Source organism: Mustela putorius, unplaced genomic scaffold, assembly GCF_011764305.1.
Source record: "Mustela putorius furo isolate JIRA1106 unplaced genomic scaffold, ASM1176430v1.1 tig00537227_pilon_pilon_pilon, whole genome shotgun sequence".
NCBI classification, from domain to species: domain Eukaryota; kingdom Metazoa; phylum Chordata; class Mammalia; order Carnivora; family Mustelidae; genus Mustela; species Mustela putorius.
This window is the reverse complement of record NW_025422368.1, coordinates 41074656-41100027: the sequence shown is the minus strand read 5'-3', so window position 1 is coordinate 41100027 and position 25372 is coordinate 41074656. Positions and strand designations below refer to the sequence as shown.

Genomic DNA, 25372 nt, shown 5'->3' with positions numbered 1-25372 from the left:
GATATAGTTCTTTTTAAAAAAATATTATTTGAGGGGGCAGGGACAGAGGGTGAGAATCTTTTTTTTTTTTTAAGATTTTATTTATTTATTTGACATAGAGATCACAAGGAGGCAGAGCGGCAGGCAGAGAAGCAGAGGGAGGGAGAGAGGGAGAAGCAGGCTCCCTGCCAAGCAGAGAGCCCGATTCGGGGCTTGATCCCAGGACCCTGAGATCATGACCTGAGCCAAAGGCAGCGGCTTAACCCACTGAGCCACCCAGGCGCCCCGAGGGTGAGAATCTTAAGCAGACTCCCAGCTGAGCCTGGGGCTGGTCACAGGACTCGACCTTACAAGCCTGAGATCATGACCTGAGCCAAAATCAAGAGTCAGTCACTTAACACTGAGTCACCCAGAGGCCCCAATATAATTCTTAGAGAAATGATAAGCTCATGTCAAAAATTTTCCTAAGCTCATGTCAAAAATTTTCCTATTCCCCTATGAAGGGGAATGACCATGAGATGATAAAGCTTGTCCAAAGGGATGGATAGGTCTCCATCAGTGGCAGCAGCGAGGAGGAGGGAAGGAAGAATGCTAGAATAAGATTTCCGAGCTGGGATTAAAGCTGCCCAATGACTTATAGAGAAATAAAAGCCAAGCCTCTGAGGTCGTCTTTTCATCTGCAACTCTACTTGGCCTACTCAGTCTGCATCTCACTACCTTTTAGCAAGTTGCCATCCGCCTTGGCTGGGCCTGAGCTCTGAGCACTAGAAATGTAAATCCCAACAAAGTTACAGTCCCCCCCGACCCAGATGACCCTCAGGCGGTGTCAGGGCTCCAATGTGCCTTACTTCCTAGTTTTTGATCTTCATCTTGGCACTTGGTCAAGGACCTCTTCAGAAATGTTAATAGCTTCCCTTAAGTCTAGCTCTGGCCAGAGATCATGCATATCTTCCTCATGTTTTTATGTCTCTCTGTGGTGATCAAATATATTCATTTATAGGTTGTAAGATATTGTATTTTATCTAGGATGTTCCCTCACAAATGGCTTGCTCTCTGAGGGTCACTCTGGTCCCCTGGTCCTTGGAGAGTAGCCTGCTCAACGTCTTCCTTCCCCACTGTTCTGTCCTCTGACCTGTCTGGCTATCATAAGGAGTACATTGATAATGGTCTTGCCTAGGGCTTGTCTCTTTCTTTCCCTTAGATAGACACAGAGCTCTCTCCTTGTTCTGAGGATCTTTGACGTGTCTGACCACAGCAACACCTGGAACGAGGAATAAAATCGAGACTGTCAGCGCTCAGTGCGGCAGGGGTCTGGTCTGTTCTATGTAACTTGTCATGCTTCCTGAATGGCCGCGAGATCCTGGTCCTGAATTCCCACAGGGCCAGAGGATGAGTGGAAGGCATGCCCCCCACCCAGCGAAGTAGGTGGCCCCTGGAGCAAGGAGGCCCTTAGATCTGAGGAGAACAGAGGTTGGTGGGGTGCAGAGGGAATCGGGAAGGGTCAAGAACTGGAGGAGAGCCAGGCCAGGGCAGAGCTGGGAGCCTGAAAGCAGAAGCAGAAGGAGCAGGTGCTGAGTAACCAGTGGGCAGTCCTGAGAAAAACCCTGGAACAGAGACTCTGCCAGCCAACTAACTTGGTGGTGGCTGTGGCAAGGGGAAGGGGCCGGGGGCAGGGTTGCTGGGTGAACTGGGGAAAGAGACCCTGGGCCCTGGGGCCTCCACTCAGTTTATCCCAAAGATGGTGCCAAAGTTTCTTAGTCTCCTTACGGAAGAATTCAAGAATAAACGACACACAACATGGTGGACAAGTGACACAAACATTGAAGTGTATTAAAGTGAAAGTATACTCTGGAGATGGGAGATCGGGCAAGCGAGAGAGAGAGAGAGAGAGAGAGAGAGCGCGCTGCTGCGCACTCTGGAGTTTGGGTTTTTGTTTTTTATTGACAGTTGTTAACAGGGGGTGGAGATGCAGAGTTTCATGTGTTTCCTTCCTTCCTTGGTCATGGGTTTCCTGTCATGGCATCCCCCATCTTGGGCTTGTCTGGTTTGGTCCAGCTTCTTGCAGAGGGCTGCCAGGATGGGCCTCTGACTTTCCTGATAGCTGACCGTGACTTCCTCGGCGCTGGCCTCCAGACATCCTGTTAGAACCTAACTAACTGCCTTCTCTGACCACAGAGTTGGCAATAACTAGTGGACCAAGGTGCCCATGGCTCGGTTTGATCTCCTAGAGAACCTGGAGACAGATCTAGCTCTTTTCTCTTTGATGTGCTGTGAAATGGGAGAGGTGGCGTTGCTCTGACATGAATGGGGGAAGCAGCACATAAATCCACCTCAGATCTTAAGAACTGCGACACTCCCTTGCCTAGGACTCGGCTCTCCAAAGGCCAAGTCAGCCCTTACTTGCTCCTGCTTAGAGCCAGATTCCGAGCTTCTGAATCTGTCCTTGTTGAGCCTCTACTTTTCAAGCCTGTGGTGCCACACGCTTGCCAGGAAGCAGCAGGAGGCACTGTTTGAAGCAGCTGTCCCTTGCTCTCCTCTGCCAACGAGGCTCCCCAGACAGGAGGGCAGCAGCTGCCTTTCCCGACCCAGCTTGTCTTGATGCCCACTTTGAGTGGCAAAAACTGAAGTCACTTCCTCTTGGGCTGGAAGGATGCAGTTGGGAAGGCCATACCTTTTTTTTTTTTTTTCCCCAGCCCCACAAGGAATATAGGATTATCCTCAAGGCTAACATTCCTTGTTTAGAGGAAGAGAGCTGCCCCAGTGGTGTCTGTAAGAATAAACCCAAGTGCCTGGTGATTTATGGGGAAACTAGTACCATCTCTGAGAAATAGGTGTTGGTTTGGCCCTTAAGGCATCAGGCCAGGGGTTGAATGGTAGGAAGGCGGCCAGGGCTTAGAAACTGCTTCTGCGATAGCCGTCACTTGCTGTGACTTGCTCAAGACGGTAGACACATCGCCTTTAAATTCCAAGGAGGGAGAATTGTTTCTGCTACTTAAAGATTTTCACGTGTGTCAAAACCGAAGACAGAAACATTAGGATTCTACTCTTTGCCTTGAGGACATTGTTCAGACATGTGAATAGACTTGCTTAGAAATAGAAAACAAGGCACAGCTTGAATTGCGGTGAACCCTTTCGCCTCCCGTTAAAGCTTCTGTTCTCAGGAGGGCTAGAAGCAATTGCACCGTGCACTGGCGAATAGTTAAAATTGAACCGAGCTTTGTAGAACCACGTTCCTGCCCAGAGTTAATGTTCCAAGAGTCTCACTGGCCCTTTTCAGAACAGGAAAATCTAGCCTTGGGTTCATAGCCCAGGTTTTGCAGCTGAATCTTTCGGTCAGCACAAAACAGAGACCCCACGGGAAGAATCTTGATTCCCATGAGCCAGAGTGGACCACGAAGAGCTCTCAGAGCAGGAGTTTATGCAGACGTTCAGGGAAAGCCACAAAGGGGCCCGATCAGAAGAAATGTAGCAGGCATGATCAATTATTCATCTTTAGCTGGTTGGGCAGTTGGAAATGGATAAAGGCTGCCTGACCAGTTAGGAGATTTTATGTCCAGGGGGAAAAAATGACGATGTAGTAGAAGGAACACAGTATATGAGGTCAGATACTTTTCCACTACTGCCTCTTAGCTTCTGATTGCAACTAGACAAGTACGTCCATCACCTTTAAGAGTCCGTGTTCTCATTAACAGGAAGGGAATAATTCTGCTGCACAGAGTTACTAGTTCAAAAGCAATCATATAGAAGAAAGTGCCTGGGTAAGGAATTCATCTGTGGCAAAAAAAAAAAAAAAAAAGACTTAAGCCTTGGAATCCTTTGGATTCTTTTTGGATAGGAAATAAATCAGAAGTAACTACCACCAGTCTCCACACAAGCAGGAGGGCAGCAGTGACACGGCACAATTTATTGTCGCTGCTGTGGGAGCGGCCAGCTGTACTCCCCATTTTTGTGAATTATTGATTCCAGGAATCTTATCTGTTGTGTCACTTTAAAATAATTTCTTTTTTGTTATTGGCTCTCTCCAGGAGATCAATAGAGTTGGCTATGAAAATTCAGTTTCCTCTAACCTTAGGATATCTTTCCAGAGAAACAGATTCATCTCAAATGTAAACCATTGATTAGGCTCTCATCTTGAAGAGTTTGCCATCTGGTCTAAGGCTCTGAAACACCAAGCCTCTCAGCCAGCAACTCTGACCTTCAGGGAGCTAATCTGTTAACCTGCTCCGGCTGACATCCGGCTCTGAATATTTTCATTAATGTATTACCCCCTGACTGGTGTTGGCGGTATTTGGTGCCCCTCCTGAGTTCTGGCAATGGAGCTGACATCCTAGAACCAGGCCAGTTGAGCAATGAAGAACTTCACTGTCATTCCAGGCCCACACTAAATATCCCCCCCGCCCCCGTGCAAGGCTACTGGTTCACTGTGTCAGAAAACCGGTCTCAGATTGAAGAAGTGGGCTCCTTAATGTCCATCACAAGCCTAGGCTTTGGAACCCTCACTTTCGGAGGCACTGAGAGAGAGTGGCTGGGCCAACCCACTTACCCATCCAGCCATGAGCACAGGGTCCCTAGCACCTTCCCCTGTATCTAGCAGCAAGTGGAACAGAGAAGTAGGAGGCACCAGCCTCTAGGAGCCGTGGTTTTCCCTGCCCCAGGCAGGCTGCTTGTCACATGGTGAGAACACATGCAACTAGAAACAAAGAATGCATGTGGGGCAGAAGGACGAGAAATCCCACAGAGAAGGCACAGGCAAAGCCAAAGAGGGCCGTAGAAGCAGCAACTTTGAGCAAAGAGATTTCATCTACCAATAAAGAGGGCCCCCAAATGGCAGGCTATCACCAATCCTGTTAGCTATTTCTTGCTTCTCCTCCTCCTCCTCCGCCCCCAATTTGGCCTTCCTTCCCCATTCCTCCCTCCCTTCCTTTGAGAAAGGAGCATGAGGATGGGGGGCGGGGAGGAACTGGAATATAACCTAAAAATGTTTCCTCCAATGAAGGTGCCTTGGAGGAGTGGCTGATTCCAGACTGAATGCAAGGAATATTCATGATGAGTCATGAGATCTTGAGCCAGAAAGCAAAAAAGTTATCACCACAAATGAGTCATATCAAAAGGACACAGAGGTTAACCTGAAAGACTCCCCTTAGCCAAAGATGAGAAAATTTGAGCACACAAAAGAATAATGATGAAAATTACTTGAAATACAAACATCTATATGAAACCCATGTGTTCATAGTGATACTTAATGAAAGTCATCCCCGCACAAACAAAAGATGTCTTAGAAGTGTTTAGTGTACTAATGCCCTATACTAAAAAGGAAAGAAAAGAATTAACATTCATTCTGCCTTTCTGACAGATCAGTGTGCACATCAGAATAAAAAGCACTGTTTGAAGAGAAGACAGTTATTTATGAAAGAATTCTAGCTAACAAATACGGAAGATATTATGGAATTAGAAAAAGACTATCACTCTGTAACCCCTAATGAAATTATTCAGACAATGGTCATCAATGGTCAAAAACATTTAGATGAGAGGGAGAGCCTTCCAATGAAGGCATTAAGCTGTCCTCCCCTGGACCTAGTGGGACAACTAGATATTGAATCACGTGATGTCGTAGGGAGCACCCTGTCGCATCCGTGATCCATTCACATCCCTCCCCACAAAGCTGACTCTGACTCCAGTCAAGGACCCAGCCAGGGTCACTTCCATGTAGAGGGACACAAAGACTGGAAGAACACAGTGCAGGACAAATACAGTTCCCGGCAATAAATCAGCAGTGTGGTGCCATGCTCTAGACAAGAGGACTTATGGAAACCTCATGCTACTGTGTTGATCTTGGGATACTGATCTGAAAAAAAAAAACAACTCTAAAAACCACTTTTGAGACGATCAGGGACGTTTCATTATGGACTAGGTATTGGAGGATATCAGGGAATCAGGGTGAATTTGTGAATGAATTCGTACATCCAGGGTATGTAAAAAGAGTGATCTTTCTTTTTTAGAGAGTCATCCTGAGGTATGTAGGAGTGAAATGACTTAAGGACTGGCATTTGCCTTAAAATAATCCCCCAAAGAAGAAGAAAGAAGGGGGGTGGAGCCCATGGGGCAAGCTCTTGATGGTTTTTGGATCTGGGAGATGAGCACATGGGGAATCGTTGTTTGTTCTAGCCTCTCTGCTCTTGAAGACATTTTGAATGTTTTCCATTAAAAAATAACTTTCTCCTAACTAAACTTACTGTGGTAAATATATATATATATGTCAAATCATGATGCTGTCTACCTTAAGCTTATACAGAGCTGTACGTCAATTATATCACAGCAAAACTGGAAGTTAAAAATTTTTTCTAAATAGTCCTCTCCAATAACCACCTGCCCCACCTTAAGAAAGAGGCAGGACTCTTCCTATCCCGTGGCCTGAGGGCAAATCATAACTAGAGAGGAACCTCAAAATTCTTCTCTATAATGAGTGCTTATTAATCAACCACCTTCTAGGTATAGAGAAGGTGTGCCGTGGGGATATCTGAGCGTCACAGCCACTACACTTGGGTTTGAACCACTTCTCCGTGGAGAAGTTTCTAACCCTCCATGTGCTTTCATATCCCGGAGCTTCCTCAGCCCTTAGGCAGGGCCGGCTTGGCTGCGATGTTTCACCTGGGTGACCACACGGTGGCGCCATTGGAACTTCGAACTGGCCCGGACCCCAGCCCCACTCCTGGGGGAGCCTTGAGAATTCCCGGCAGAGCCCTGGGGCGGGAGAAGGTGGGGCGCCGCTTGAATTAAATCCCTCTTGGTTCAAGCTCACAGCACATCTTGGCCAATTCGAACTGGCTTATAATTTCAACCACAAACCATAAGAGATGCTGGACTTTATAGGAAGCAAACAGGGTTGCTGGAGGGGAGGTGGCGGTGTTGGGGGGGACTGGAATAGGGTAACTGGTTGACTGGTATTAAGGAAGGCACTGGGTGTTAGATACAATTGATGAATCACTAAACTCTACCTCCAAAACTAATTTTTAAAAAAAAGTTTGTCAAAACAAAAAACAAAACCTATTCATTTCATTATTTGACAAGCACTAACCCTGCTATGTGGCAGACATCATTTTAGGGATTCAAGGTATCAGTGAACTAAAAAAAGATTCTTTCCTCACCTCAAGGAGCTTGGGATCTGGGTGCCTCTTCCACATACTCTCTAAGACCATCTGAGCCCAGATCACCAAAAGACTCCCCCTCCCCTCCTGAGGTTTGGTGGGGAGGGAATGCTCTCACTCATGCAGTTTGAACCTACATCTCTCCCGTGCATTATCACAGTCCATGTCTCATGGGGGGCTGGGTTTTACTAAGCAACACACACATACACACATTTACACACACAATGACGGAATGAGCCTGCAAAGAGTATCATCCCATTAAACCTTAGTTTTCTTGATTCGTCTTTTCAGAGCGTGTGATAGCCCCCCTGTATGCCCAGAACCACACCCAGCAGGAATACCCAGAGATCTGCAGTGGCTAAGTCAGTGACTTAGGGCAAGGTCTGAGACTCGGCATTTTAACATGCTCCTGAGAGATGGTGTTGTTTCTGGACCTCACTGGAACTTGCAAAGCACGTTTTTTTTTTTCCTCTTAAAACAAAGTTGCAGCAGACTTGTGGCCCGTTTCCTTCTAGTGCCCTTGTAGGAAAGAGGCAGGTGGCAATAGAACATTTATATATCTTAATTCATAGGCTCTAAGGGGCCATGGATTATGAAACACACCTGATTTCAGAGATTTTAAAGTATGAAAAATAAAGCATATCTTAGAACCTAAAAAATAAAGCTTTTTGAGTGACAGTAGTGTAGAATGATTAAGTGTTTACTGTCTGGAATCAGACAAACGGGCCCCACTATTCATTATCTTTGTGACCTTGGGCAAATGACTTAACCTCTGTAAAACTGAATTTCCTCACCTCTAATATGGCAATAACCACGAGGGCTGCCTGGTGAGTAGTATAGACTCAGCCAGCTTGATATTTTAGCTCTTAGCATAGCAAAATTTAAAACAACAACAACAACCACCACTAACACCATTTTTTGTAGTTCCTTCAATATTCTCTACTTCTCTGAAATAAACTAGCTGGGTATAAAAAATGGACCTGTTTTATCTTTACCTTTGGCCCTCTGGAGCCCTGAAATTTTTACTATTTTACAAGAAAATATTCATGTAGTTGGGTGAAAATAAAATCCATTTTTAAAAGAAATTAGAGTAAAACAACGTATCAGCCCAGATCAGTACTTGAAGAGGGCATCTGTTTATATGGAAGGCATCAGGCAAAACCTAGTGACATCAGTGACCAGCTTAAGACATTAAATGAGCACCAAGTGCTTCATATGCCTCCTGGCAGGGCCTTGGCCAGCAGGTGATCTGTAAATATTACACAGAAATGTGTTTGCCTCTGGAAGGCAGCCTTTTCTCTCTCTCATTCACTGCTGTCCCCCAGCACCCAGAGCCGTCCTTAGAACAGGGTAGGGACTCAGTCCACAGTTGGTGAATGTTTGCATGATTGGCTGAATGTCTGAGCCTCAGACTAACTCTTCCAGGTGGTCAGATAGGAGGCACGAGGATCGGGGGAAGCCTTGGCTGGCAGATGGCCGTAGGAGCGGAGGGCACCAGTGAGACCCATAGCCAGGAAGGGTAAAGGACTTGAGTTGCTAAACCAAAGCCTGGTTGCTAGTCAAGCCGGACCCCAGAGTAACATGTTGGTTATAAGAACACTTTCAGGTCTTTTAACTCAATTTGCAGTCAGTACTGACATTCTGATTAGAATACCAGAACAAATCAAATGATGGGCTCCAGGCTGGCATTTGCTCAAAGGAAGGTGATAGGCTGAGCACTGTCCCCAGAGCAGCATCAGGCAGAGTGAGCAGGAAGGAAGGGCCTTTGGCTTTGTCCTGACACCCAGCAGGTGCAATGGGCTGCTGCGCTGCTTGGGACAGCAGCGTGCCGCTCCAAGAAAACAGAGAAGTGCACCTGCGCGGGTGGGCGTGGGGCAGGGAGAGGGGGGAGCAGCTTTTTCCCTTCTCCTTCCTTCTCAGCTCTGGGTGGGACTTTACAAATTCTAAGCCTGTTCTCTTAGAAGGGAAGAAGGAGCTGCCTAATATATTACACGTCTATGATGTTACTGAATAAATTAATTTGCAAAGATTGCTGGACAAGAAGTTTCACACGCAAAAGTCTGCAGCCAAGCTGAATGTGTCCTTCGCATGCTCTCACTTTCCAGGTGACCCTGTACAAGAGCTCTGACATGGAGGACTTTGGGTTCAGCGTCGCAGATGGCTTGCTGGAGAAAGGAGTGTATGTCAAGAATATTCGCCCAGCTGGGCCAGGAGATCTTGGTGGCTTAAAGCCCTATGATAGACTCTTACAGGTAAGACCGCAGGTGACCTTTTTGCTTAATTTCACTTCTCAAAGTCTTACTTGATTGATGCCTACCCATCTTTCTTGGCCTCAAGATGAGATTAGGGGCCCTTCCTATATGGGGTAGAAACTTTCTCCTTAGGTTAATCAAAATTGTCTGGTTCTCTGTATATGTTCCCCAGCAGATTATAAACTTCTTGAGAACTTATGCTCCCATTTCTCCTTATACAGTACTTGATATCTCAGTGTCTCACACAATTTCTCTGAAAGCGAAAAGCCAGATCTTGTTTAGTGAGCGGAATGCTGTCACGGTCAGGAATAATTTCAGTGAACCAAGCCCATCCCTGATTTTATTCACAATTTTTAGGAATAGCATTTTGTAGGCAAAAAGGAGAGGGTTGACATCAGTCTTGACAGTGTGTTTAGCTGGAATGAGTCCAGAACCAAAGAGTTGACTTTCAGAGCACGAGGCTGTACTAAGGGCGGTTGGCTTTCCAACACGTGTTCACCAAGGCGCGTCATCATTGACCAGTTAGGTAGTTTTAAAACAAATTCTGGTTACTTTTACAATGGCAGCAGAACATTTGGTCTTATCTTGGCATTATGGGATGCTTTCATTTTTCACAGATACTGTAATATTTGTTGAATTAATAAATATTTGCTGAATTAATGGTTACTTAACCACTCTGTGGCTCTTCCCAATCGCTAAATTGGGGATGTGCTGTCCCTCCTTCCATAGACAGTGAGACTATTATAAAGTAGATTCAGACTGTGAGGGCCTTGAATGCCATGAGAAAGCTCTTGGATTTAACCCTCAAGGATATCAACTTCTTAAGCAGAATAATGACATCGTTCGTAATTGAGAGCGACAATAGAATAATACTATAGGTGGATTGGCATAGAATGGGGAGGGGGGAGGCTGCAGGGAAGGAGACCAGATGCCTGTGTCAGACCTGGGTCCTTTTTCCTTCAATGCATCCTGGCAGAGCAGCCTTGGGGGCAGGGGGCAGTTTGGAGACGTTGCTCAGAAGAGATGTTAGAGCCCAGCAGAGCTGTTAGAGCCCAGCAGAGATGTTAGAGCCCAGCAGAGATGTTAGAGCCAGAATTAGGAGATTGAGGACACTGAAGGCATGTGTTTGGATACAGTTACCTATGGTGGGCTTAGAGTAAGAAAAAGGAGAGAATCAAGGCTAGAATCCTGAGAAAAACAAATTTGAAGGACAGGAAGAGATAAAGGCAGGGAAGAACTGAAAGTGAATCAGAATGGTAAGGGGATCAAAACAAAGCGGTGTCACAAAGTGCCAAGGAAGGAGTTTTCAGGGTGAGTGGGCGTGAAGCACGGCCGGTGCTAAAGGCCAAAGTGGACGAGACTTGGAGACACCATTTGGGTATTGGACATTTGGGGTCAGTGGTACAGTATAAGTGTCAGGTTCCAGACGTGAGAAGATTGAGTATGAAAGGCCAAGAGTAGAAGCAGCTTGTAGATGGGTTGAAACTCCTTGCTGGCGAAGAGTAAGGAGAAATGAAAGACGAGCACATGTGCAAGCTGAGGACAGGAATGGGTTCACTTGCGAGAGGCAGTTCAACATCACGGTCAAGAGCATAACTTGGGAGTCAGTCAGACTGCCTGGGAGCCCATCCGAGCTGGGCCACTTAACAACTACTGTTCTGAGACAAATCTCTTCACCACTCTGACTCACTTACCTCATCTGGAAACGGGGGGCAATGTTCAGCCCTTGGAGCATGAGCAAGGCAGCCTGCCCAGAATGGGGATGTTGGGAGGTGTCCCTGTTCCCAGCTCTTAAGGGCTTTATGATTTAGTAGCAAAGAATAAGTCAGCCAATAGCCACCTCCGCGTGTGGTCAGAGAAGGGAGACCTCTCAGCACAGGCTGCTCCTTTCGGCACCTTCGACTTGTTACACAGGAAGGGTTACTCGGTGTGGAGAATTACTGCTGTAATTCAAAATGGCTCTTCTTGATTTTTCAGGTTAATCATGTCCGAACGAGAGACTTTGACTGCTGCCTTGTTGTGCCCCTCATAGCAGAATCTGGTAATAAGCTGGACTTGGTTATTAGTAGAAACCCACTGGCTTCACAGAAGTCTATAGAACAGACTCTACCGGGAGGAGAATGGAGTGAACAGAACAGTGCTTTTTTCCAACAGCCTAGTCATGGTGGTAATTTGGAGATACGAGAACCCACTAACACATTATAGCAATGCTTTTTATAAAGCAGGACAAAAGACAATATCTACATGGTGCTAAAAAAAAAAATCCCTTTGAGATTTCTGTGGCATTTAAAGCACAGATATCACGTGGCATTAACCGCAAGCACAGGGGTCTTTTAAATCTCTCTCATGGCTCATGTTCACTTCCCCTTTCAAGCTGAAGAGGTTTCTTTCTTAGTGACCGCTGTGGTAGAGGGTTCCCTGCCAGGCCCAATGGTAGAGAAAAGGAAAACTACATAGGCCGCCCCTTCCCCGCAATTAACATCAGAGGAAGTTTTTTACAAGTTCATCTTCCAGTCACTTTTTAAAAAGAGAAATGTCTGTTTGAAAATATTCTCTATGACAATTTCCTTAAGTCACTTTGAAATCAACAGTTTCTTACTATGAAGCCGTCAGCGTTGAGGACCTGACCAACAAGGCTTGTCACAAAGCTGGCTCTCCTAGGGGATCTGGGGTTTGAGACGCGGCTGGGACCGCTGCCATGGGAGGGTCCAGGTGGAACATTATTTGAAACGTTTCAGCGACGATGCACGTAGGAGACCATAATAGGTGGTGGTAAATGTTTTGCCCCAATATAGGAATGATTTTAACTAAGATGTATGCTATTCCCTATGCAACAAATTAACAAACAGGATATGTCTTGTGACCTGTTTTTTTTTTTTTTTAAGGACACACTTTGAATAGCTGCGAATCTCTGATAATGGATTAGCGTGCTTAGTAACACTGAGAAGTAGTTATTTTTAAAACTCCAGACTAAGAATTTAAGAGAGAATGAAGAGTCTATTACAGTGAGGTTTATCTTAATGATAGGCAGATCAAACTCATCTTGCTTGCCATGTTTTGAAAACTGGTTACAGAGGGGTGGACAGCACATGTACGTTTGAGATGACACTGGACTGTCTTTTGTTCTGAGCCATGCTACTTTACTGAAATTGTAAATACATTTTTCACGAAAATGCATTGCCAATTATCACCATCCCTCAAAGCAATAAACTGTGACAGTTGCTTTTAAGATGTTCGTCAGCAACTGTTCTCATTTGTTCAGATCTTTTGAATAGTTACGCTAATAACTGTTATTTGGTGAATATTTAAAAAAAATAGATCTGTATATTGATTGTAGAATCTCCATATTGAAATGATTATTTTCCAAACATTTTCATTTTGGTCAATGGTTCCAACAACTGCTTAGGTAAAGCATTTGAACACTGTGTCCTTTGTTTAAGGAGAAAGCTCACCTTTCTTTTTGTGCAGAGAAATATATTATTTCAGACATATTTCACAACCCGCCAGGGCAAGAGAGTATAAAGCAGAATCATGTTAAGAGAAAAAGAAGATCATGAGTCACTTAAATATGTATTTTTATTTGTAACAAACAAGTATTAAGCTGTAAAGTATTTTTGTACAAATTTAATACTTTAATAGCATGGTATTTATCGTCTATGTATGGTTTTGGGGAATTCAAAATTGTTGCAAATATTTGTATGGAAAAAAATACTCTACCAAATGGAATAAACAGTGATTTTAAAAAGTCAAAATTATGACATGGTTTTTTGGAATACTTTGATTATATTTTGGTATTCTAGATGAGCCCTACACGATGCTTACTGTACAGAATTTTCTAAAGAGGAAAGGTTTTGCCATCAATTTGAAAAGCAGCATGGAAGAATGGGAAGAGCATGGCTTTTAAAATCAGATCTCAGTTTGAATTCCAGCTCTGGTACTCACTCATAAAATTTAGTTGCTGTGAGTCAGTTTCCCCACCCATGGTATTGAAGGTCATATCTGCACCCCACGACTGCTGTAAGGACAAGATGTAAAATATATGTCTAAGTCCTAAAACAGCCTGCAGACAGAGACCCTCCCAGACTAATGATACATTTATTTTAGGTAACAAAGGCAGGTTTTAATTCAAGGATCATAATAGCACCTGCCCTCAGAGAACATTATATATATTCTATGAAATACATTTACATTAACTATTGAAATATACAAATTTTAATGTACGCCATCTTTAAAAAGAAATCTACACTGTAGTCCCAACATTTTCATTTTTGCAAACTATCTTGCAGGCCTTGTAAATTGACAGGAAAAAGGCAAGGATGTTCACCACCATCCAAGGATTCTCACCACTTCTATTTAACAATTTATTGCAGGTTCTAGCCAGAGCCTTAAGACAAGAAAATTAAATAAAAGGTATCCAGATTCAAAAGAAGTAAAACTATCTCCATCTGCAGATAATATAACCTTATGTATAGAAAATCCCAAGGAATTAACTAAAAACCTCTTAAAACTAATAAATGAGTTTAGCAAGATTGAAAGATACATGATCAATCGTATTTCTATACAGTAGCAATTAACAGACCAAATATAAGAAAAAAAAAATTCCACTGACATTAGGATCAAAAATAAAATATCCAGGAATAAGTTTAAGAAATGCAAAACAGGGGCACCTGGGTGGCTCAGTTGGTTAGATGTCTGCCTTCAGTTTGGGTCATGATCTCAGCGTCCCAGGATCGACCCCCATATCAGGCTTTCTACTCTATGGGGAATCTGCCTCACCCTCTCCCTCTGATCCTCCTCCCCACTTGTGCGCACATGCTCTGTCTCAAATAAATAAATAAAATCTTTTTTAAAAATTAAAAAAAAAATAAAAATAAAATGCAAAACAAAATGTTGAAAAAATAAGAGGAGACATAGACAACCCATGTTCATGGTTCAGAAGACTTAATATTAAGATGGCAATTCTCCCCAGATCTATAGATTCAATACAATCACCCCTCAAAATCCCAATTGAATGTTTTGTAGAAACTGACAAACTGATCCTAAAATTCATATGGAAGTACAGGGGACTCAGAATAGTCCAAAATCCTTAAAAGAACAAATTGGAGGGCTCATTTTTCTTGATCTCAAAACAAAGCTAACAAAGGGCATGGTGCTGGCATAACAATAGATGTATACATTAATGGAATAGGCTCAGGAACTCAGAATCCAGAAAAAAACCTTCACATTTATGATCAATTGATTTTTGATAAGGGTGTCAAGACAAGTGAATGAGGAAGGAATAGTTTCTTCAAGAAATGGAGCTAGAAAAACTGGATATCCACGTACAAAAGAACGAAGCTGGACTGTTACTTCACCATACACAAAAATTAACTCAAAATGAATCCAAGTGCTAAATGTAAAACCTAAAACTATTTAAATTCTTAGAAGGAAAACAGGAGTAAACTTTCATGACTTTGGATCGGCAGAAGTTCCTTGGATATAACACCAAAGCATAAACAACAACAACAAAAATGACATACACTGGACATAATCAGAACTGAAAAATCTGCATCAAAGGACACCATCAATAAAAGTGAAAGTAAAATCCACAGAATAGGAATCTTTTTTTTTTTTTTTTTTGCAAATAACATTTCTAATAAGGGACCTTGTATATAGAATATATAAAGAACATGTATCTTGATAAAAAGAAAAATAACCCAATTTAAAAATGAGTAAAAGATTTGAATAGACATTTCTCCAAAGAGGTCCTACAAATGACCAATAAGGACATGAAAAGATCATTAACATCATTAGCCATAAGGGAAATGCAAGTCAAAACCAGATTGTGGGAAGGCTGCCTGGCTGGCTCACTCAGTCAGTAGATCGTGACTCTTGAGTTGCGAGTTCAAGCCCCACAGTGCATACAGAGATTACTTTAAAAAAAAATAAAATAAAATCTTAAAAAAAAAAAAACACACATTGAAGTATCTCTTCACAACCACTGAATGGCTATAATCAAAAAGTCAGATAATAATAGGTGTTAGAGAGAATGTGAAGAAATGTGAAAATAAAATACAAAATGGTGCAGCTGCTTTGGAAAACAATCTGGCAGCTCCTCAAAAGGTGAAACAGAGTTACCATATGACCAAACAATTCCACTCCTAGGTATATAATTAAAAGAAATGAAAATACACGTCCACAGAAAAACTTGTACTTGTACACGGATTTCATAGTAGCATTTTATAATAGCCAAAAAGTGGAAACAACCCAAATGTCTTTCAACTGATGAACAGACAAGTTCAATGTGCTACACCCACACAATAGCGTAGTATTTGGTAATAAAAGGAGAGGAAGGTCTTTTGCCTCATGGTAATAATGACAGCAAGATAGATCAGCGGCAGTTCTGCTGGGGCTACCTGCAAGAATTCGGCCAGAGTTCCTGATTTCTGCCCCATCAGCTCAAACCCACATGGTCTGATCCAGAAATACAGCCTCTATAGACGCTGCCAGTTTCCCCATCAGTCCGCAAAGAATACAGGCTTCATCAGGTTTGACTGAGTGAGCTTCCTTGCTTGGACACTCCAAGACCTCTACCCAATAAAAGGAACAATGCTGGCTCTTTCTACATAATATTTTGTAATCTTTAAAAAGTCCATAATAGCCAAACTGTGGAAAGAGCCAAGATGCCTTTCAACAGACAAATGGATAAAGATGTGGTCCATATACACAGTGGAATATTAGCCATCAGAAAGGATGAATACCCAACTTTTGCATCAACATGGATGGGACTGGAGGAGGTTATGCTGAGTGATATAAGTCAAGCAGAGAGAGTCAATTATCATATGGTTCCACTTACTTGTAGAGAATAAGGAATAGCATGGAGGACATGAGAAGGAAAGGAAAAACAAAAGGGGGGGGGACCCGAGCGGGGGACGAACCATGAGAGACTGTGGACTCTAAGAGACAAACAGGGTTTTGCAGGGGGAGGGGAGATGGTTTGGCCTGGTAATTAAGGAGGGCATGTACTGCATGGAGCACTGGGTGTTACAGGTCAACAATGAACCTGGAAACACTGCATCAAAAACTAGTGACGTACTGTATGGTGACTAACATAGTAAAAAATAATAATGAGAGAGAGAGAGAAGTAGAGCACAAATACCACAACAGAAAGTCCGAAATCATTCTGCTAAGTTAAAGAAGTCAGTCACAAAGGACTACGTATTGTATGATCTCACTGTTACGAAATGTCTGGAACAGGCAAATGAGTAGGGACAAAACAAATTAGCAGTTGCCTACAGCTGGAGGGGTTGAGGGGATCAGAGCCAAGAGGTACAGGGTTTCTTGGGGGGAGCGGGGAGGGTGATCAAAATGTTCCAAAACCCATTGTGGTGGTACTAGCACAACTCTGTGAATATACTAAAAGCCGTGGAGTTGTACACTTTAAATGGGTGAACTGTGTGTAAATTATATCCCACTGAGGCTATTTTTCAAATATTGGAATCACGGGTAAATTTTTTTCTTAACTTTTTCTTTTACCATTTAGCAATAAATAACACTCTAAATAATAATAAAAGTCACTCTGAGAGAGAATAATTTTCCCAAGTGGTATGTTTTCAAAACAACGTATTCCTAGAAGAAATGACAATCATGTGACATGATGGTGTTAGATAATGTGACAGCAGTAATCATGCGGACTACATAAATAAATCAACACGGTGTGCACCTTCAACTTACACAGTGGTATATGTCAATTATATCTCCAATTAAGGAAAAAGAAGTACTCCCAACTCGGAAGGCAATTTCCAGGAAAACAGTCCCGCGTGAAGTGGGTCTGGCTAGCAGGGACGGAGCGAGCAGCCACGTTGCAAGTTGAACAACCAGCGGGAGACCCAACATCCTGAAATGTGTGTCAAAAACACAGGAGGTGTAATTATGGTTTCTCTCGACCATGGCTTCAAACCGCTGGTCGCAATCACCCACAATGATCACGGAAGTCAATAAAGGCATTATTATAAAAATAAAACTTACTGAGTACAGTCTTTTAAAAAACCAAAAAAGACAACAAATTTTGCCTGCATTTATGTCCAGGGCTACCAATTCTCATGATGACCGATGTTGAAATCATTATGGTTTTCTCGGATCCAGTGAATTTAAAATATCTGCTAACACAAACACCTTAAAATAAAACTCCAGTTACAGACATCCTGTTTTGTTTCTTGAGAGTTTGAAGGTATGATGTTCATTTCGTGTGGAGTAGGAAAAAAGACAGAGAATTACTTTGAGCCATCTGAAACAAAATTAAGTTTCTTGATTATTTGTGGGTAAGAAAAGTTGCTTGGGGGTTAAACGATTTAGTCTCAAATTCTGTAGTCTGGAAGACACATGAGGAGAGGATTCTTCCACCTGTAAGGACAGCAATAAAAATAGTTTTGTGAAAATATAGTTTGCCCTATGTACTTCTATTCCAACTGACAACTTCTATGGAAGACATAACACGTTCCCCCTCCCCCACCCTCCCCTTGGAAGGTTTGAGCAGACCCGAGCTATCAGCTCCCTGTGGTATCCTCAGAACTCAGCTCTGGGACGGGCATGAAGAAGTGACCATTGGTTGAATGAGTACATGTATATAATTTCTAATGGTGTGGCCCCTACATAATTTGGCAGCCCAGTTCAACGTTAAAATGTGGGCCCTTTGTTCAAAGATGTTCAAGATGACAAGTACAGAACATTAAAACATGTATGAGTGGTCTGAAGCACAAAGCCCCATACTGGCTGCTCAGGATGCACACCCATGATGCCAGCATCAGGTGTGGTAAGACTTGACAGGGCAAGACCCGCATCCCTGGTGCTATTGGTGATTCCCAAGCACAAGGCAATGGACCAGTATGGTCACGAGAAAGCTTCGCCATCATAGGGAAATGAGAAAAATAAGCACAATTCATCTTTCACGATGCTAAATCTGCTCAATTTAGAGCACTTGTAAGGGTTAACTTTATGTGTCAATTCAGCCAAGCCATGGTACCCACATATTTGGTCAAACACCATTCTAGATGTTTCTGTGAACGTATTTTTAGAAGAGCTAAATATTTAAGTCAGCAGACAATGAATAAAGCAGATTACTCTCCATCATGCAGGGGGCCTCACTTGATCATTTGAAGGCCTTAACAGAAAAAAAAAGACTGGCCACCTCCTAGAAAAAGAGAATTCTGCCTGCCTTTGGACCCAAACTGCATTATCAACTCGGGGTCTCCAGTCTGGTAGCCTACCATGCAGAGATTTTGGACTTCTCAGCCTTTACAAGTATGAGCCAAGTCTTAACTAAATCTAAATAGGGGCACCAGGGTGGCTCAGTGGGTTGAGCATCTGCCTTCGGCTCATATGATCCCAGAGTCCTGGGATTAAGCTCCGCCAGGAGTCTCCCTGCTCAGCAGGAAGCCTGCGTCTCCCTCTCCCTCTGCCCCTGCCTGTGTCCCCTCTCTTGCTGTGTCCCTCTTTGTCAAATAAATAAACAAAATCTTTAAAAATAAATAAATAGGGGCACCTGTGTGGCTTGGTGGTTAAGCCTCTGCCTTTGGCTCAGGGCATGATCCCAGGGTCCTGGGATCCAGCCCCATATCGGGTTCCCTGCTCCGTGGGAAGCCTGCTTCTCCTTCTCCCTCTCCCACTCCCCCCGCTTGAGTTCCCTCTCTCACTGTGTCTCTCTGTCAAATAAATAAATAAAATATTTTAAAAATTAAAATTAAAAACAATCTAAATAGATGACAGATGATAAATAAAAAGTAGACAGGTAAAAAGATAGATAGGAATACAGACACAGCCTATTGGTTCTGTTTCATTAGAGAACCTTGACTAACATAAGAACTATCTTTATTTGGGATTTAAAAAAAAATTTTTTTTTTAAGATTTTATTTATTTATTTGACAGAGAGAGATCACAAGCAGGCAGAGAGGCAGGCAGAGAGAGAGGAGGAAGCAGGTTCCCTGCTGAGCAGAGAGCCCGATGAGGGGCTCGATCCCAGGACTCTGAGATCATGACCCGAGCTGAAGGTAGCGGTTTAACCCACTGAGCCACCCAGGTGCCCTATTTGGGATTTTATGATCATATCCTTCCTAGATTATTTTAAGGACAAAATGTAATTTTCTTTCAAAGAATTCTGGAAATCACTGCTTTATATGATAAACTTTAGAATATTTATACATACGCTTTTATTTAAAGGGGCATTTTTGTGTTTCCCTTTTTGGTTGTGGAACATGAGGCCAAAAAAACCAAACCAAAACAAAAAAACCCCACAACCCCAAAAAACAAAATCAGGACATTTTCTTTTAAAACTTTTTTTCAAAACCCAAAGCTGTTAACCCACAGAACTGAAGAAAAGCTTTCATCTAGGAGGAACTCTGTCATTTAGCACCTGCAGAATTTAAATGCTGATTTGGCTCTGATGTAGCCATGTGGAGGATATGAAGGACAGAAAAGGGGACAGCCCTGGCCATTGTATCTGAGATTTTAGAAATCACACATCTCAATGCACTACAAAGTCTAGACACAGAAGTCCCTAATTTACCAGGCCTGAGGCTTTGAATTCTTAATTTCCTCATTGTTAGGGATTTCTGTAGCTGTCACACATTTCTGGCAAGCATTGTGAGGAAACTTATCCTCTTCAGTTAGAAAACTTCACTCACACTGGAGCCTTTGGACAGTGACAGCAGCCAGCACTCGCCTTTTTTGTTCGTAGACCTTCTACAGGGTTGGTCTTGGCCGGAATGTCAAACGTTGGGGCAGTTCAGCAGGTAAGATGGATAATGCTGTCACTGTCTCTCTGTACTACCACAGAAACCACAACTCGCCCACCCCATGCTGGTGCGAAGAAATAAAAATCAGGAAACTTTTAGGAAATGACTTTCTTTGGAATTTTCTGTTCCACACCAAACTCCTTATTATCCCTGGGTCTTTGGAAGAGGTAACACATTCCATTTCAGAAAAAGACATTGTGCTGAGATGGAAATTCCGTATCAGAGAGTTGATCTGGAGCAGAGAATGGACTTTAGAGGGATACCTGGGTGGCTCAGTCATTAAGTGTCTGCCTTGGGCTCAGGTCATGATCCCGAAACCCTGGGATGGAGCCCCACATTGGGCTCCCTATTCAATGGGAAGCCTGCTTCTCCCTCTCCAACTCCCCCTGCTTGTATTCCCTCTCTGCCAAAAAATCAAATCCTTAAACACAAAAAAAAAGAACGGACCTTAGAATCAGCAGGATCCTACTACTTCCAAGAAGGAAAAAAAAAAACCTTTTCTTTTACTATGCCTACTTTTATCACTTTCCTTACAAAACCTGGGTCTCAGCCTCTTTTCCCAGTCCCGATTGATGGTACCTGGATCCCCCTGGATGCCCAAGCCAGAAGCCAAAGACACACGCTCAGGCCCAACCTCACCCCCCAATATATAAATGCCCATTAAATCCCATGCACCACCCCCCAAACATCTCTTCTCCAACCCCATCACTACTACCTGACTTTAGAACCTAATAATTTTGTTCAAGCTACTGAAATCATCTTTTTGCAAGGAACTTGGCCCCTACAGTCTCCCAAAACATAATCTACTAAACTCCAAAGTGACCTTCATAAATTTCAATTCGCAGAGCTCTTAAAATGCATCTAGTGTTCTCCATCGCATTCAGGAGAATGTCCAATCTCTTTGGAAGAGCCTTTGTGCCTTCCCGACTCTCCAGGGTCCTCCGCTCAACCTCCATTTTCACACTGTGCTCCAGCCACAATACTCCATCCTTGTGGCTGCCTAAGACACCAAGACATCGCCCGCTGCATAGGCTGGGCACCCGCTTAGAGAACTGTTTCACTGTCTCCATGCCATGTGGGGTCAGAGGCGTTGGCAGGTTCCATGAGCACATCCTCCCCTGGGCTCCCACCATGGCCCCTTCTCCCTGGCACGGCCTTGAAAGCCTCAGGACACTGGAGCAAGTCTACTCGGCAGCACAGACAGCAACCTTAAGCAACAATCTAAACTGGGTTTGGAGACCACTGGGTTTGGAGACCACCAGCCCGCCAGTGAAAAGTGGGGATTAATGTGAGGCTGGGGCCACCGAAGGGAGGGGTGGGGGATATGGAAGATTTCAGAAAGAAGGTGCAGAGTGGCCGGTTTCTTCCGCACACCCTCTTGCATCAACAGACCGACGTTTGGCCTAGAGTGGCCGGCCTCCAGCCAAGTGACAGACGGTGCTAGAACCGAACAGGCACAGAACAGAGGACAGCTGACAGAGGTGAGAACACCTTGTTTTTAAGTGCTTCAGCACAAGGTGACGCTACTGAAAACACATAGCCACGGATGAGCACACCGAAGTGAGCGGCACTTAAAACTGGAGCTTAACTTAAAAAACTTTAAAAACTTAAAACTCCTACCATCCTCATTTTGCTTGGACTTTCAGCATCACTCAGGCCACAGGCTCTTTTGGACCCGCGAAGTTCTGCTAGATCTTCCTCTGGGTCGACTTGAACGGAGAAAGCTGTTGTCCATTCTCCAGGATAGGCAAATGTCTGGTCCTCAGCCGCAGAGGCCTCGCTTCCCTTTCCGGGGATATCGGTGGTCACATTGCTGGTTGTCACTGGAGGGAACGGGGACCCTGAGGGCTGTGTGCTCGGTCCTCTGCACTCTCCAGAGCTCTGCGACGGGGAGGCGACATCTGCTGGAGGCGCACAACTCCTGGAGAGCTCATTTTGCAAAAAATGTTTTAAGCGAGTTTTTCTGGGAGCGCTGCTTCTCATAATTGCACTCCGGAGGTGAGACTCTTCTGCAATGACGTACACTCGGCAGCGGCCCCTGGTCACCGCAGTGTAAACGTGCTGCCAGTGCTGGCGGCCCGCCTTCCCAACCACATACACGACCGTCTTCTCCTCGGACCCCTGGGAGGGGATAATGCAGGAAGAAGAGTTAATGTTGCGTCATGGGTTCATGTCTTCACACAGCCTCAGTCTACCCAGACAGAAAAGAGAGAAGTCCCCAAAGTGCCACCTGGCCAGAATGTTCCTATAAATCCACCTTACAGTTCCAGTTTATTCATCACCCAAAAACTCATGTTTCCTAATTATGCGCTTAGGTTCAGGTCTTAGAGATGCGCAACTAGAGTATAGAAACCCAACAATAAACTTGAAAGACAGTATGAAGTGCCAAATCTTCCCTAATAAAAGAATTTTCAGTGATCGTATGGACTCTATGTACAAATGTGTTGGCCCATTGGTACTTAAATAGCAAAAAATAGACACCTTAAATATTCAGGAATAAGCGCATAGATAAATTTGCTTCTTTGTTTACATTTATATCAAGTATCTGTATACAGACATTTGATAAACTATTCTGCAAATATCAAAGATGCTTTGAAATCTAACATTTTAAAAACTGGATACTTTCACGTAGAAAATGATCACAACTATGTAACACAAAATAAAATTACTCTGATCCAAAAAAGTACATACAAAATGAACATAAATATCTGACAAGAAAAGTCACAAAAAAGGAGGAAAAATTCTATCAAATATTTAACTAGGGGTGGGGTACTGGGGTGGCTCAGTCAGTTAGGTGGTTGCCTTCTGCTCAGGTTAGGATCCCAGGGTCCTAGGACCCACATCAGGGTCCCTGTTCGGTAGAGAGTCTGCTTCTCCTTCTCCCCCTGCCTGCTACTCCCCCTGCTCGCTCGCTCTCTCTTAAATGAATAGATAAAATCTTTTTTAAAAGTTCTTTTTTAATTAAAAAAAAAAAAATTAACTAGGGGCACCTGGGTGGCTCAGTCAGTGAGCGTCTGCATTCAACTCAGGTCATGCTCCCAGGGTCCTGGGATCAAGTACCGCGTAAGGCTCCTAGCTCAGCAGGGATCCTGCTTCTCCCCGTGCCTGCCATTCCCCCTGGTTGTGCTCTAATAAATAAAATCTTTAAAAAAAAAAAAAATTAACTAGTCTGTCTCCAAAAATGGAGGGCGCTATGGATGATTCTTTTTTCTTCTACTTTTCTGTATTCTCCCATTGTTGAACCATTTATTGCTTTCATCATGATAAACAATGCAAAAGAACAATGAACATTTGGTTTTTAAGTTTAGCAAGCCAAGAATTATATAGGCAAGAAAAATGCCCAATGTCACCACATAACTGTAAGAAAACAACTTCAAGTTTCAGGGCTATTCTTAGTCCCTATATTTTCAGTGCCAACATAAACCAGGGAGTGCTGTGAATCATTATCTCGTGTCCCCACATCCCCCTAGACCAAAGAATTGTGGGAAGACGAATGACAAGACGGGGCATTCAGAAAATACAGATCCACAGTTAAAACCCTCTTTTTCAGCAAGCACTTCTAGCTCTCTAGACACAGAGAACGGGAATCCAGTCTTCAGATGATAAAAGTGTGATAAGCACTTCTTCAGGTGCCGCTGAGTCTCAGAAATCTACCTAAATGACACCTGATCAAATACTAAGTACACTTTATAGATACACAGCACCACTTCCCCCCGTGGACTTCGTACTGCATATTCCTAGGCAGGTAAATGCCTAACCTAAACTTAGTTCACTGAGTTCCTAATAATCAACGAACACAGAAAAACTTAACAGCGTCATAGTTGGTCTCCCTCAGACTCACACATGCTACCACCCTCTGTCCTCACAGCATCTCGTGATACTTGTAAAAAGCAAATCCAATCGCATCGGACTCTGCTTAGAGCTGATAAACAGCTCCCAAGCTCTCAAAACGAAGTCCTGACTCCATCATATGGCTCACCTGCTCCTTCAAAGGCCAGCCTTGAGCCTGCTGCCTTCCCTTCCCCTTTCCTCTTCCTTCCCCCCGAGCCACGCTCCACTGGACACAAGGAACCTGTCTGTGGTCCTGCCAGGGCAGACCCACTTGCGGACTGTGCACTCTCGAGTCCCCTGTACTTCCTCCGTCACAGAATGCTCACCAAGCCGGAACAGAACTCTCCACCTCCCTGGCTGTATTCCTCACTGGACTGTAAGCTCTTCCTCATTCACTCTTCTTTATCCAGTGTCTCACTGAATGAATGATGCTAAAATGAAATGGTCATGCCAAAGATGTGCTCAGAAAGCAGGATGGGGACACCGAATTTCACCTCCATCGCCTACTAGAAATCATTCGTCCTCTTTTCATATCTTCCTTGAATCATTAGAACTATTGAACTTCTTGAAGGAGGCAAGTTTTTATACATTTACTTCTCTTCTCTAAATATGACCCGAAACTCAACATTTGGAAAAATAAACACAAAACATTCATTTCTTTTGAGATTTTATAGACTTAGAATGTGAAAGTGTATATGGCCCTTAGAGTGGGGTTGGGGGGGCAAACCACTTTCTCTGTAAAGGGTCAAAAAATAAGTATGTTAGGTTCTGCAGGCCAGATGTTCTCTACCACAACTACTCAATTCTTTTGCAATGCAAAAGCAGTCATAGCCAATATGTAAATGAACTAGTGCTGCTGTGTTCCAATAGAACTTTATCTATAAAAAATTGATAGTGGGCCAGAAATGGATATCATACTAGATACTATAGTCCTAGAAGATGAAGGAGGTGACCCAGTCCCCAATCCTTCTACCTTCCCTTACCTCACGTTACTTCTCTGACCTCATCTCTTCTCACTCTCCAGTGCCAGCCTCCTTGCTGTTCCTGTTCTTCAAATATACCAGGCAGGCTCCCACCTAAGAACCCTGGCCTTAGCTATTCTCTCCACCTAGAATGCTCTTCTCCCAGACACCCACACAGTTAACTTCCTTACCTCCTTCAAGTCTTTGCTCAAATGCCGCCTTCTCAAACTAATGATGTACTACACAGTAACTAACTGAACATAATAAAACAATAAAATAGCAACATGAAATTTTTTAAAAAATAAAGTTCAAAATACTTTTAGACTATATTAAAAAAAAAGAGCCACCTTCTCAATGAGGCCTATCCCAACTACTATTTAAAATGACAGCTTCATCCCACAACTATCCCCATCCCATTTCCATAGCATTTGCCA

General features: G+C 43.5%; 2 protein-coding genes across 10 annotated transcripts in view; one reads left to right on the top strand and one right to left on the bottom strand.

The window, feature by feature from the left end:
- The window catches only part of GRIP1 (glutamate receptor interacting protein 1), a 672771-nt gene extending 659643 nt beyond the window's left edge, over window positions 1-13128 (top strand). For all 6 annotated transcript variants that reach the window (XM_013056079.2, XM_004752473.2, XM_045072854.1 and 3 more), the window contains 2 exons: window positions 9230-9376; window positions 11354-13128. In XM_013056079.2, the coding sequence (XP_012911533.1) occupies window positions 9230-9376; window positions 11354-11581 (375 nt within the window). In that variant the 3' untranslated portion in view covers window positions 11582-13128. The remainder of the gene's footprint in view (window positions 1-9229; window positions 9377-11353) is intronic.
- A 3281-nt stretch (window positions 13129-16409) lies between these two features.
- Window positions 16410-25372, bottom strand: part of HELB (DNA helicase B) — a 32044-nt gene continuing 23081 nt past the window's right edge. For 3 of the 4 annotated variants that reach the window (XM_045073085.1, XM_045073087.1, XM_045073088.1), the window contains 2 exons: window positions 21766-22266; window positions 16410-17252 (listed from right to left, as the gene is read on the bottom strand). In XM_045073085.1, the coding sequence (XP_044929020.1) occupies window positions 17103-17252; window positions 21766-22266 (651 nt within the window). In that variant the 3' untranslated portion in view covers window positions 16410-17102. Of the gene's footprint in view, window positions 17759-21765; window positions 22267-25372 lie in introns of all 4 variants that reach the window. The other variant, XM_013056081.2, reaches the window with a different exon arrangement.